This window comes from Acromyrmex echinatior, chromosome 8 (genome assembly GCF_024713525.1).
Source record: "Acromyrmex echinatior isolate Ae372 chromosome 8, ASM2471352v2, whole genome shotgun sequence".
In the NCBI taxonomy this organism is placed as follows: Eukaryota; Metazoa; Arthropoda; class Insecta; order Hymenoptera; family Formicidae; genus Acromyrmex; species Acromyrmex echinatior.
The window spans coordinates 12,668,656-12,684,462 of NC_141859.1; the positions used below are offsets into that span (position 1 = coordinate 12,668,656).

The window sequence follows — 15,807 nt, forward strand, 5'->3', positions numbered from 1 at the left end:
ATGGTGCCGCCGTTATATGACACCCGGAAATGCGGAATTAATATTCAATATGGCCATCTAGATTGGCATGGCATATATACATACATATACATACATATTATACATACATATATATATATATATAAGCTAATAGTTTGCGAGCCACGTATCATTTGCACGAACTGCGTTCGTGTTCGCGATCATAACGCGCGCTGTAAGCGTTATTTATCTTTCTTACTAATAACTAAAGCATTTATAATATCAACTCAATACATTGACTTGTTTACATTGAGCTTCCGTGTCGAGTAACATATGTACAACTTGCCGACTGGCGTAAAATAGTCACGGCAGTGTGCTACACGTAGCTTAGCGCCGAGACACTACAGTATCTCCAGATAACGCGCTTAAGTAATTTTAACTCGTCGAATAATTAATCGGTAGTACTTTATTGTGATTAATAAAGTTAGTAATAAAGTTAATAAATTCCTGATTTTGTTGTTCAACTACTTGTGTAAATCAGTGGCTGCATTGATTTGCGAATTGATGGAATTTGATTGTGATTATCGTGTGCAATATTCCCTTCTTTGTAGTAATTCTCAATTGCCGAATGATTAATTGGTAGTGATTAATAGTAATGAGCTAATAGATTTGTTTGTCAACAATCAATGAAGTACGTGGATAAATCCGTGAATATATTGATAAATGATGAAATTTATAAAAGAAGGAAAACTTCTGAATATTAGTTACTGTATATGTTTCTTTCTTGGATTTAATTCTCAGTCACTAAATAATTAATCGATAGTATATAATAATAATGAACTGATAAATTCGTTCGTAAATCGATCAAATGTGCGTGAAACGCTATAACCCATACAGCACAGAAGATTGAAGCAATATTGTTACAATGTTACAATATTGCAGATTGCAATGTAACATTGCAGAGATATCACAGAAATTAACAATATGCCTGCAAAATGTTAGTAATATGCCTGTAATATTCCAAAAACATTAATTCTTTAATTGTTACAATAATAATAATATAAAAATATAATTTTTTACAATATTTATGTAGTACAGTCTTTTAGTTTGACAGTCATTTTTATGATATGATAATTAATATAATCAATTTTTATATAAAAATAAAAAATTTATCAATCTATTATTTAACGGCCATTTCGTTAGCACATTCGGTACATATCCACTAATACGGTTCTAATGCTGCCTTGCCATGGTGCTGTCCTGACACGATGCAAGTGCAGAACTATATATACTGGATTGATGTGATCTGGTGCAGAATTAAGTTTGAAACTTTAATAACTATATTACAATTAATGATAGTAAACACAAATATTTTCATTATCAAAAGTATTTGTTTTTTATCATATATAATTATATGCTTCTTTATCCGAGTATTCATTCACGATGTCCACATAATTTTTATCTTTTGGTCTTTCTTCTTTTATTACATATAACATGTCTTCTATTTCATCATTGCTACTATTTGTTTTTAATAATTCATTTATAATAAATAATTTTAGTTTTTCTTTATCCACCATTTTGTAATTTTTTGCTGCCTAACTAGTTTTGTTTGTTCGAACACCAAATTGCATTGACAAAAATGTTATTGCAACATTTCTCGAACTCGTTCGGTTCATTCGGTTGGTCCGAATACAAATTCAGCACTATACAGGATCAGTTTTCAATTTGCCGAATACGGCAACTTCAACGCACTGAAAACCCAAATGCGTGGCACCGAAGAAATTCGCACTTAGTGCGCACTAGTGCAGTCTACCGAATATACCATAAGTTTTATATTTATTTTAAATATGAAATAAAAAAATTATATAATATCGAGTTTGGATGCAATCAATGCATCATTATCGAATGAGACAAGAAGCAATTAAGCTGCTGAAAATGATTCATCGAAATATTAATTATGTCGATCGATGATTTATAGGAGAGGGAGAAGGAGAGAGAGAGAGAGAGAGAGAGAGAGGGGAGAGAGAGAGAGAAAGGGGAGGGGGAAAGAAATGTGTACATGAACATATCATTGCGTCACGCGTTTCATGCATGGCAAGCATCTGATCGCAACTGAGCGCCCGCGTTGGATGGTGCATTGCGCCCCTGCCTACTTTCTGTACACAATCATTATTTTTGTTTATAATTCAAAAATTAAGCTACGAATAAAATTTTGGCAAAGGAAAAATTGTTTTAGTATTATATCAGGAGTACGTCATTTTAAGGACAAATGTTTGTTCCGAGACACCTTATATAATAATAATTTTTTTTTAAATATGTGAAATTTTTAAATTGTGCCAATTATAAGTATATTTTGGTAAAACACTAATGTTATATAATTACTTTGAAACAAAAATACATGGAAATAAGGTGCATCTGATTGAAATAAAAAAATTTTAATATTAAGTGTTTGAATAAGTTTCCGCCGTTTTCTAAAAGACGTCGTCATGAATACTACATACATAGAATTTCATTGGTTGTATTTGAGAATACTATACACAACTTTCATATTGAGTATATGATATTTGATGGACGTGTAAACAACATATTTGTCATTCCATTGAAAATGTCGACTTTTGTACCAACAAAACAACATTTGCAAGAAGTTTTACTGCATTTATTGTTAAGAAAAGTGCACTTGAAAGTTCGCTTGTGGAGATGTATAGGGAACATATTCCATTCGAAAGAGTTTCAACGCGGAATGATGATTTCAATAAAAGATAAAGAATGTGAAAGTTGACCAAAAAATTGAAAGATGAAAAACTGGAACCTTACTTAATGAAGATTCATGTCAAAAGCTGAAAAAATTGTTAGAGGCATTAAATGTTCGATTAATTGATTAATCAAATGTTAGCAAATGTTTAAAATTTCAAAAAACAAAACGGTGAAAATTTATTCAAATACAAAAAAATTGGCGCCGCTAGACCAGTCAAGTTTGTTAGCGGCGGTAAGTATTTATATATTAAAATTTTTTTATTTCAATTAGTTGCTCTTATTTTCATTTTAGTTTAAAAGTTATAGCATTAGTGTTTCAACGAAATATATTTTTTGTTTATAATTGGCGCAATTTAAAGATTTCACACATTTTTGAAAAAATTATTACTTTTACAGCTTGGAAAATAGATTTGGAATAAAAAGTTACTTTTTTTCATCAAGAAGCACATACAAGTATATATAATAATTTACATAACGATTTTTTCTAAAAGGAATACTTAGCGCCTTTTTTACCTTCTTTTAAAAAGTTAATTTATGATATTACTATGGTAGTTCAGTTGTGTTTCTAAATCCGAAAAATCATGGCGCATAATTCGAGAGACTATAAACATGGTATATAAATTCACATGAAGTTATTTAAAACGCTCAAGATTCAGCTTCAACCGGTATAGCTTCTTACTTTATTGTGTGTTCACATAATACGGTCCTAATAAATCGTTTATTATTGTTTATATGTTGTTGTTTTATTATTCTCGTTTTTGAAATTGCAGTTGCATCTCCGCCCGATAGACGAGTTACACGAGACGATATTGGGGTAGCCCCGGCTGGTGTAGCGGTGAACAACGCAGCTGCTACTAGCTGCAGCAGTGTAAGCAGTGCGACATCTTCGAAATCGCGCAATCCTTCTTCTTCTCCCGGTCGAAATGGCCAACTCTCCAGTAAGTTTTCGAGGTATTACCCCTGAAATGGTCAAGATACACTTCGACAATTAGATTTCATCTACTTACACGCCCACACAAACATATCTCTGTGTATTAGTTACTGCGCGATTGTATCCGTAAATATATCCATACACGTTTCTTCTAAATACAAAATATTTTTTCAACCTGCTACAAAATTCTTCGATATTCGCGTTGTTGTATAGAAAGTTGTACATATATAAACTATTTGGTAGAATGATCATGTGAATAAGTCAGAAAAAAAATTGAATGTGTCACAATTCTTTGTGTAAAATTGATTTCGAATATATACAATATATACACAGTATATCTGAAAAGTTCGGATTGAGGTTATAAAAAATCAGAGATTTAAGGTTTCATCTTTTCTTTTTATTTAGGCTTCTACATAATCTTCTCCTCTTTCAATACACACCGTTTTAGATGGAAGATATAACGGTTGGAGTTAATAGTCCTCTTTCGGAATCGCCTTCAGTTCATGTATTACGTTCGCTTGAATGGTTGATATGTCCTCAAAAAACTATCCTTTTAAAAGCATTTTTATTTTGGGGAACAAAAAGAAATTTGCCGGTGCGAGATCGGAAAAATACGGAGAGTGATTTATCACTGTGACTTGGTTTGGTCAAAAACCGTAACACAATTAAAACAGAATGAGCTGGCGCGTTGTCGTGAAGGTGTTCAATTCCCAGAGGCAATAAAATCTCATCTGACACGTCTCATTCGATTCAGAAGGCGTTTCAAAATCTCTAAATAAAACATTGAATTAATGGTTTGGCCAAATGGCATAAAATCATGATAAATCAATCCTGCAGAATCAAAAAATGCGATGAGTATTGTCTTCATTTTTTATTTCTGTTGGCGAACTTTCATTGATCTCGCTTCATTAGGGGCTACCTATGCAAACGACTGTCTGTTTGTTTGCGGATCATACATGAAATATCATGTCTCATCACCAGACGATAGTTTTTATGAAATCTGGATCCTTGTCTGCCGTTTCAACAAAATCACGACAACAATTCACACGCATTTCTTTCTGTTCTGGAGTTAAAAAATGTGGAACAAAGCGCGCACAAATTTTTCTACGGTTCAAATCCCTATGATTGTTTGGTAGAAACAGTGTCTTCACCGATTTTTAATTGTTTAGATATCACACGAAGTATCCAACGAGGGTACTCGGTTAGTAAAGAACGCATAGCTTCCACAGCTTCCTTATTTCGAGCTGTTTATGGTCGACCACTTCTCGCGTCATCATCCAGGAAGATTACCAGTCTTCCTTAAAACGTTTAAATCAGTCGAATGTTATTGTACATGACAGTGCATCCTCTCCGAACACTGTTTTCATTATTTTGTGAGTTTTTATTGCAGTTTTGCCAAGTTTGAAACAAAATTTGATGCTCGTTGCTCCATCGTAAAAATTGAATGACACGCTTAAACATATAAATCAGAACACGTCCTCACTTGTCAAGTATTCAATTGATATTAATATAATTCGCACATGTTCTGCATGAAGCTTCTTAGAAATTATTTCTAACGTCGACCGTTAGATGGGACGATTTGTTTCATAAGAAAAAAATCAGTCCGGAAACTTTTCAGACATACTGTATGCGTGTGTGTGTGTGTATATATATATATATATATATTAGGTGTTGGAATTAATTCGTAGCGTTTTACAAGTGATGGGAAGTACTTTCATTAATGTATTTTTTAATGCTCATGTGAAATAAATAACATTCTTTCATTAAAAACGCTACGAATTAATTCCAACACCTAATATATATGAGTACAAGGTATATCTCAAAAATAGGGTAGAAGTCGCAGGAGGCGTAGAATGGATCAAGGAGAACAAAATAGTTTTATATGATTTTGAATTTGCTGTAATTTTCAATTATGAAAAAAGGAACCGTCTAATCCAATGTGCGATGAAGCTGCGTCACGCTATATATATATATATATATATATATATATACCGAAATCAATTTTGCACCAAGAATTGTAACAATCCAGTTTTTTTTTATTTGACTGATTCACATGATCATTCTTGTAAAATCATTCTTATAAAAGAAAAGTTCATATTTTACGATGGTTATCATAATAATTACGAAAAAAATTTTTTCTACCTCGTGGAGTGCGTCAAACTATGCAAATTAAAAAAAAAACACGTCTTTATTAAAAAAAAAGTCAGGTAGAGTACAAATAGATTCAAAATCTATGAATGTTTCATTTTAAAAATGAAAAAAAAAACTTTTAAATACAATCATTTTTCGCGAAGTTACACTTATTTATATGCGAAATTTTGATATAAATTTTTGTTGCGATAATTTTGTTGAGTGTATATATATATATATATATATAGTGTATACAGGGTTGGCCATATTCGACGGAAAGATGTTTTTTTTTCAATCATGGGAAAGAGATGTTAGATCGAGTAACGACGTTTCCCATGATTGAAAAAAAAAACATCTTTCCGTCGAATATGGCCAACCCTGTATATACTACAGGGTGTTTGGAAAATTGTCCGCAATACTTCGGAAAGTGATTCGGAAACAAACAGTTCTTTTTCCTTCTTTTTGGAATCACTTCCTAAAGTATTGTGGGCAATTTTCTGGACATCCTGTAAAAATATTAATTGCAGACGCATGACGAAGTTGCATCACACTCGTGAGCAGGGCTGGGTAAAATGCCTTTCGAATTCCATTTAAAATACTAAATATAAAATACTTTTAAAAAGTGTATTTAAAATGCAAAATATAAAATAGATTTTTCGAATCCATTTTAAATGTAAAATGGATAAATAGGTATTTTAAATGGTTTTCAAATGTAAAATAGTTTTTCTTAGTATACATATTTTTAAGTATTTTACGTTTGAAATTACTTTGCATAATGCTGGAACGTTCATTTTTTTTATTAAAATCGATATTTATGGATCTGGAATTAATTTCTTCTTTATAGTTTAATTTGTAATTTATTTGGATATTCATAAAAAATTAATACATTTTACAGTAATACAGATCTATTTTTATTTGATAAACACATTGTTTGCTTTGAATAGCAATTGCTTTTCAAATATATCATCGTGCATACTTCGATGATTAGGACGCATAATCATACCTCCATACAATAAACGTTCTATTGGCGCAGATGATAGAAGTGCAATATTATATTTTATAAAAACTTCTTTAACAATAGGAAATTTATTAAGTATGTCCAAACATGTATCTTCATCTTGCAAATACTGCAAGCATTGCAGTTCAACAGTATTTTTAACAGAGGTATTTGTAACACTTTCATCCGAAGATGATCCTCCTTCAAAAGAAAAAAATGTGCTTGTGATTTCGGATGTATTCATCAAATTTCGAGTTTTTGACACAGAATTTAGTAAATATTCAGTTTCATTAATAAGCAATTCTTTATCATTTTTTTTCTTTTTTTTGATATCCATCGTAACTTAAGGAACGGATGACTAACAGCTAAAATAGTATCATTTACTCGTGAGGAAAAATCAAAATTACTAAATCTTTTATACAAGCCTTCTAACAACACAATTACTAATTTCGCACAGTATTTCAAATGTTGATATTGTAATTTTTGCAAACTTTTTTGCGTTTGCAATAAAATGAGTAAAAATTCGTCATAAAAACAATTTTTCTCGTCTTGTAACTTATCTAAAGTTTCCGCAATTGGTTTGACGCATTCAGTGTATTCTGCTAAAAATTCAAAATCAGTTTATTTAAATTTTGATAGATCAAGTTCAAACAGTCGCAAAAATTACCAAGGAATTGTTTGACTGTCATTTAAACAATCGAAGGTCGAATTCCAACGAGTGACACAGGGTGATGATGAGGCCTTTCCTGTAATATCGACATGTCTCCGTAGCTTTAGGAGAGCGGGATGTTAAATTCCATGGCAGAGCATTTTCCAAAAGTAGAATGATAGGAACAACTATAGTTCCCTCCAGATAAAGGCCCTGTTAATGCGGCTTTGATATCAACTGTGATTAACATTTATTGTATGACTTGTACAGCGCCGATGTACAGGTAAAAATATGTTGGACATAAAATTGACGTTACTCGTAATTCTCTCAGTTATGTTTTGTATAATAAAATCATCATCTGAATCATCATTATCGTTATTATCCAAATCGATTTGATTGTTCTGACTGAATATCAAAAAGGCTTTCATCATGTTTGATGCATTTTTGTTGTTACTTTTACAACTTTTTTTGCGTCAAGTTTAAAAATTCGCAGTGTATATCATGAATCATTTCAGCAATCTTGTTATAATAATGTCTATCTTTAAACCTGCGACAAGCTACAGCCGCACTTTCCCTCTGAAAACTTGCATTTATCTATGAAAAAAAAACACATATACATTTAAATACAAAGTTATTAATGAATTAATAAAAATTCACGAAAAAATTTGTAATTGTTTTCCTCTGAATCTGATTTAAAAAATTATATAATTATACAAAATGATAAATATTATTTCTAATAACATTTCATTTTCAATTAAAATGTGAATATAACAAATCGAAATATTGCCAAATAACTATCAATACAATAAATTTCATATAAAAAACTTCATGAAAAAATCATTACTCTCAACATGATAAATCAAAATGTAATTTTCAGTATGCATTATGTATCATTATAGCTATTAAAAATAAAAATAATTAGTATAAAAATACCCAATGAACAGTTATCCCAAGAAAATTTCTTTTCGATGATGACCAAATATCAATTGTAATACACACGTACTTAGTTCCTTCCAAAATTTCTGTAAGATACTGTAAGATACTGTAGCATGGCTGTGAATTCGGTATTTATTTGTAACCGTAATGTTTTTCTTGTCATTATGATGACAGAATTTGTCAGCTTATTGACACCTAAGAAGTTAATTCATCAACAATATTAATAAAAATAATAATATATACCTAAACAACAATACAAATTAGATATTCTTGAGACTTCCACGGATGCTTTCTATATAACTATTGTGTGTTTCACGAGTTTTCTCCGTGTCTAGATCCATTTTTGGAATGTCAACGTTTCGTGAGCCTTGCAGTTCACTTCATCAGAGCGAGGAGCAACTTGATACTTATCGAAACACATAACAGTTAAATACAAATTAGATTAATTCATTATTAAAAAATGAACAAATGAATAAATTAATGAATGTAGAATGTATTAATAAATAATAAATAATCATTAAGCATGTATATTACCACATGTAAGATTTTTGAACGCCTGATGTTCTACAATATCCATTGGAGACATTGTCTTTACAACGAAGGAAATGATGAGATCATCTCATAAGTTGTTAACTTTTGCGAGAAAATGTATTGTAACTTTTAAAAAGCCGCTGCTTCTTTTGCATTGTAATGTTAGGTATTTCAGATTGCACATTGTTATTATTGATACTGCAAGACCTTTTCCATGGATTTTTGAACTGCTTACTTTTATATTCCTTATATTCTTCTATAGAGTGACTTTTCGTCTGCATACAAAAAATAAATTTTTACTCTTAATAATTATAATAATAAACTCATAGATCAATATACATTTTGTATTAGATCAATATATAAATTTATTTATATATACCAGACTAATCTCTATGTCTATCTATTTATCTATCTATTTATCTGTCTATCTATCTATCTATTTATCTATATATCTATAGTATTTTAAGTTACAAATTTTGAGATATCCTATATAAAATATTAATGATATTAAAAATGATACTAAATAATGCTTATATACCTTCAAGTAGCTCAAAAAATTCGTGGTTGCAATTCGATCTTTTATCTTGTGCTTACATATTGTACATTCTTCTTGTATATTTTCACCACTTTCATCGATCCGAATAATCTTGAAAAGTTTCCCGTCTAATATTAGAGGTATCGTTTTATTATTTAAATTAACATACATATTTTCATTTTCTTTTTTTTCGTTTTTTTCTTCTTCATTCTCTTGATTGCTTATCATTTTGTTCATTTTTAACTGCGAAACTAAAAAAGTGCGGATACACCACACTACACTCTACTAACTACACAGTACACAAGTACACAAGTACACAACCGATACAATACAATAAGAACTTCTTCTTTTCTTCTTTAATAATTAATGAGATATTATATATGACATCGATCTCTCAAGATTTGGTGCAAATACAATAAAAATAAGATTATGTCCACACTATTTACTAGCCGTAATATATTATAGATTACGTAACATCGTCGCGGAAGTAAAAATACACAAATGATGTCGCGAACGATAATGTAAACGATATTTGGCTTTCTATTTGATCTCAGCCGCCAGCGCCGCAGAAAATCCTTCTACTTTTGTCAATTGGTGCTCGGCGGCGCTGGCTACAAGTAGCGGCGAGTGCAGCGTCAGTTGGTGAAACAAAAGTGGAGAGGCGGATTTTCTGTGGCGCCTGGGGTCAAACTGGTCGCGAACATTAAGTTCAACATCGCCATAGAAGAAACTGTGTTTTGGCCAATCACGGAACTTGGTTCTTCTTATACGTTAATGATTCCAGAGAAAATTTATGAACACATAGAAAAACCATTTACCTATTATATAAATGATTAAATGATAGACATGATTTCATTTTAAATGTAAAATGGAAATGATTTTCTAAAAAAACTATTTAAAATGCAAAATGCCATTTCCATTTTAAATATATATTTAAAATGGAACTATTTTAAATATTATCGAACCCTGCTCGTGAGTCGCACTATATATGTATATTATAATATATACGTACATCTGGAAACACTGATAGTGTCTCGGCGCTAAACTGTGGCGCGAGACACGGACGTGCCTCCTTTATGCGAACCGGTGAGTTGCGTCAGATTGAGGTTATTGGAACTCAATAAGGCTGAACCGATCAACTTCTATTAGACTGACAAGGAAAAAAAAAATATTAAGATTTAGAAGTCGCTAATAAATGATTTTTAAATCAAAATTTCGATTTTTCTTAATATTGGGTCATTTAAAATCCGCGGTTTTTTCATTCAAAAATTGAACAAAAAACCGCGGATACTTTTTAAATGACCTAATATATATGTTTCGATTTGATGCAAAAATGGCTTAATTCGGATTTTAAATGTGATACTATATGTTTTTTTGATTACTGAATACGATACAATAATTCATTTAATTCTATGATATACACCTCAAGAAATACAGCCCGATTAATGTGAAAAAATGATCAAATTTCGAATTCAAGGTCGATTTTAGCAAGGTTTCAAGCGTCAAATGGATCGTTACTCTTCTCAAATTACAGATCTGTTCACCCAGAAAAAGATCCAATTGTAATTTTCTCAGGACCTTCTACAGGATCTTTAAAAGTGGCATTTAATTGGATTATGAAACGTTTTTAAGAATAAAAAATTTTTTTATTAGTTTTAAAGTATATCGCTTTGTGATTTTAACATCCTCAAATTAACATTAAAAAACTTTTTTTTAGAAAATGAAATGAGTAGACAATATAAAAAAAAGATAATTTAATTAATTAAAATAAATACATATATCAAATAAAGACAAAAACAGGAATAGAATTTCAATGGAATCATAATTGGTGATTCAACTTTTTGGTAATTCATAATAATTATTGAAAATTTTGATAATAATACAAATATTTTGAACACGATAAGAAAAATCTGATGGTTATATATTATGAAGTAAGCATTGAAATTGCTCTTCATTTTTAATTATTAGCCTATTAAAATTTTCGAAACAGAACAGAGTGAATGTTGGAACAATTCGCATGGCTTAATAGGAAAATTTTCTATGTAAATGTATTCTTCGGAAAGGACCCTGCATAAAATCATAAGATTTTGATTCTCGGTGAAATTGGCTGAAACCTTAGTATATTATAATTCTTGACTCACTCAAAAAGTGTCCATAGGCATAAAGCTTGAAAATTTTTTTTGTTATAGCCATTTAAAGTTTTATTTTAATAATGCCTCAAAATCAAGTTTCTGTAATAATAATTCAATAAATCTGCAATACCTCAAGAGATTTTAGATAACAATATGCAAACCACTCTCATTATCCTCACTTTCACTCACCCCCCCCCTTCTCACTCCCTTACCATCCCCCTCACACAACGGCTCGTGCGCGCATTTTTATATCGAAAAGATGCATAAAAATTGAAATAAATTTTTTAATTTAATTTATCGATTACAAAATATAAATAGCGACTACAGAGTTAAGCGAAAAAAGTTAAGTGTTCCGATAACAAAATAATGAGATACTAGTAAAATCTATTGTTCTAACGCTTATTAGAAAGAGAGAGTTACAGTTATAAAAGCACAAAAGCGGAACACAGCAGTATAAAAATAGATCCAACTTAGAATTTTATAATCATGTATTTAGAGTTTGCTAGACTTTTACGACTTCTCTCACGCGTATTATTTGAAATGCGTGAATTCCTTTATCTCTCACGTGGGAGATGCTTGATTATCTGAATGCTTGTTTCCCCACGTAAAGAACCGTGTTCAAAAATATTGGGTTGCTATCGCTGAAATGCTTTTTAAGAGAAGATTTATACCTAAACACAACTTTTCCTTTTTATTTCTTTTTTTTTCACTTCGACTTTTTTTTAGAATGAAAAAATGATAAATTCCAGGCCAGCCCTGAAATTTCAGGAATTTTCTAAAAACTTTCCAGAATACATATAATTCTAGTATATATATATATATATATATATATATATATATATATATATATATTATATGTTGCGCACGCATGTACGCACGCTCGCACAAAAATGTAATAATAAAAATTTATTTCTATTTTTATGTATTTTTTATAAAAATGCGCGTGCAGATGTATGTATGTGGGGGTGAGAGAGAATGAAGGTGAGAGTGGTTCGCATATTGTCTAAAAGCTCATGATTTATTACAAAAACTTGATTTTGAAATATTAATAAAATAAAATTTTAAACGGTTATAACAAAAAAACTAGTTATTTTTAAGCTTTGTACCTATGGACATTTTTGATCATGTTGTGAGTCAGGAACTACAATTAAAGTTTCAGCCAATTTCATCCAGAGCCATAATCCTATGATTTTATGTGAGGTCTTTTACTCTCCAACAACGTTTTATTAAAATATTTGATTATAATAATATAATGATATTATCCTCAATTTTTAAAGAAATCAAATCACAGTTATTAGGATCACATCAAAGTTTATACTCAAATGGTTTCAAGCTTAATCAATTAATTATTAATAATTAAAATCGAACGGTTGTTTTTTTTGAACGCTCACTGGCACGTTGCAATTTGTACAATTTCGGTTTACATATCGAAATTTTCTCTTAATTTCGACCGAAACCAAAACTCTGACTTTTTATCGAAACTGAAATCAAAACCGAAATTTCGATAGTACTCTACAGTTAAATTTATTCATTAAGTAGTTTTCGAGTTATAAGGCTTGCAAATTACAGTACGGCAGGCATTAGCATTACCCAAAGTATCCGACCGACGATTAAAATCTCTTTTTTAAAATCTCCTGTTATTCAAGATCACCTAGATAATTTGTCAAGACTAAAGTTATTAGAGATTATTCCTCTTATTTTCATTTTTGCGAAAAATTCATTTCTACATAAAAATGAAAATAGGAGGTACAACCTTCAATGTGGCCTTGATCTTGACAAATATTGGAAGTACAAATTAGTTCGGTCCGTTTTTCAAAAGATGGCTCCAGCTGTTGTGAATGGTTTCATAGTGACAGCTGATTTTGGCGTTTTCAGAGAGGTTAGACATCTGCTAATAATATTCAGTTTATGTCGCTTTGAATTACAAAAATCTTGATTTTTACTGTGTTTGAAATGTCGAATTTTGTGTTAACCAACTAGCGTTTGCGGGAGGTTCTAATTTTCTGCTTTAATTGGAAGAAAAGTGCAGCTGAAGCCCATCGAATGCTTGTTCGAAGTTTATGGTGACACTGCTCCAACTAATAAATCATGTAGGGAATGATTTCGACGTTCCAAGGATGGAGATTTCAGCTTTGAAGACAAGCCTCATTCTGGACAGCCAAAAAAATTCGAAGACAAAGAATTAGAGGCATTACTCGAAGAAGATCAGAGTCAAACGCAAGAGGAACTTGCAGAATCATTGGGAGTAACTCAAGAAGTCGTTTCACGATTAAGAGCCATGGGAATAATTCAAAAACAAGGAAATTGGGTGTCTTATGAACTAAAACCGAGAGACGTTGAAAGGCGATTTTTCACTTGCGTTTTTCACAGCTGATTCAAAGACAACAAAGAAAAGGTTATTTGCATCGGATTGTGACTGGAGGTGAGAAGTGGATATTCTACGACAATCCCAAGAAAAAATACTACGCTAAGCCCGGTCAATCGATCTCAACATCAACACCAAAGCCGAACATTCATGGTTCAAAGATCATGCTCTGTATCTGGTGGGACCAAAAGGGTGTTGTTTACTATGAGCTGCTGAAACCTGGCGATTCCATTACGGACGATTGGTATCGGCTACAATTGATTTGTTTGAGCCGTGCATTGCGAGAAAAACGGCTGGAATACGAGTAAAGACATGATAAAGTATTTTTCTTCATGACAACGCTCGGCCTCATGTCGCAAAAGTCGTAAAAAAATATTTGGAAACGCTCAAATGGGATATTTTACCGCACCCGCCGTATTCTCCGGATATTGCTCCTTCTTAATTACTGGTTGTTCCGAAGGATGCAACACTTTGGCAAGTCACCGGTTCACTTCTTTCGCAGAAATCAAAAATTGGCTCTAAAATTGGATCACTTCCAAAGACGAGTCATTTTTTCGAGATGGAATTCGAAAATTGCCTGAGAGATGGGAAAAAGTAGTAGCCAGCGATGGACAATACTTTAATTAATCATTGATTTTTTTGTTAAATAAATGCATTTTTGAACACAAAAAAACGGACAGAACTAATTTGTATTCTCATTTATTTAGAGCGTAACAATATTCAAGAGATTTTAACTGTCGGTCGGACACCTTGGGCAATGCTAATGCCGACGGTACTGTAACTTTATACTGTAAGTCTTATAACTCGAAAAGTACTTAATAAAAAAATATTTTATTATAGTGTTTTGAAAAGCTCTCGAGATAATATGTAATAAAAAATGGAGGGTTCTATTTAAAAAATTCAAAATGACTTGCCCTGACCTTGATTACGCCATCTAAAATCAAACAAATGGCATCACTTATGTTCCGCTCGGAGTTCCAAAATTTTTATCTGAAACATTTTTCCTTAAAATGCACTATTCAAGAGATATTTGAGATAATCGATAAAAATGGGACACTGTATACAGGATGATCCACTTAAATCGATCATCTTATGTATTTCATTTATTTTTAATGATATAAAAAATGTTTCAAATAAAATTGGAACGGTTTCAAGGGGGACGTATTTTGGCCATGTTGTTTTTTTCTTTTAGATGGAGCCTTCAAAAAGATATGAAGGTTCACTTTTTTAAATTATGTGATTTTTATTTACATAATATGATTCTTCTAATTATTCTATATCTATAAATATTAAAATAGAGATATCAAAAAATCAATAGTTTACGAGGTGTTTCACATTTTATTCTGATACATTTTAACATAAAACAAAATATCTCGTAAATTATTAATTTTTTGGCACCCTAATATTTTTATACACAGAATAATAAGATGAATCAATTGGTGTGGAGAAAACACACACAGTTATTAATTAAAAGTTTTAATAATCTATTTAAGGTCAGATCAAGGTCACATCAATTTTTTTTAATGACACACCCTATTTTGATTCTATTCCAGAATCTAATAGCTATAGTATCAAGAACTTTTCAAAACACTACAATAAAATTATTTTTCATGAAATACTTTTCGAGTTATGAGACTTGAAAGTTATAGCACTGCATTAGCATTACAAGCATAGCAAGCTGTCCGACAGTTAAAATCTCTTGAATGTTCAAAATCATGACCTAGGTAACATTTATTAAAATTAAGGCCAATTGGAGATTATTCTTTTTATTTTCATTTTTGCATTAAAAATTCATCTTTACGTAAATGAAAATAAGAAGTATAATATTTATTGACCTCGATTTTGACAAATATTATCCAGGACATGATTTTGAATAACATTCAGGAGAT

General features: G+C 30.9%; 1 protein-coding gene and 1 pseudogene across 5 annotated transcripts in view; one reads left to right on the forward strand and one right to left on the reverse strand.

Moving 5' to 3' along the window:
* Positions 1-927: 927 nt before the first annotated feature.
* The window catches only part of LOC105152576 (dual specificity calcium/calmodulin-dependent 3',5'-cyclic nucleotide phosphodiesterase 1), a 137,848-nt gene continuing 122,968 nt past the window's right edge, over positions 928-15,807 (forward strand). For 4 of the 5 annotated variants that reach the window (XM_087409085.1, XM_011066947.2, XM_087409086.1 and 1 more), the window contains exons 1-2: positions 928-955; positions 3,483-3,650. In XM_087409085.1, coding sequence (XP_087265211.1) covers positions 943-955; positions 3,483-3,650 — 181 coding nt within the window. In that variant the 5' untranslated portion in view covers positions 928-942. Of the gene's footprint in view, positions 956-3,482; positions 3,664-15,807 lie in introns of those variants that run through there. The other variant, XM_087409087.1, reaches the window with a different exon arrangement.
* Positions 3,670-12,070, reverse strand: LOC147908791 (uncharacterized; annotated as a pseudogene).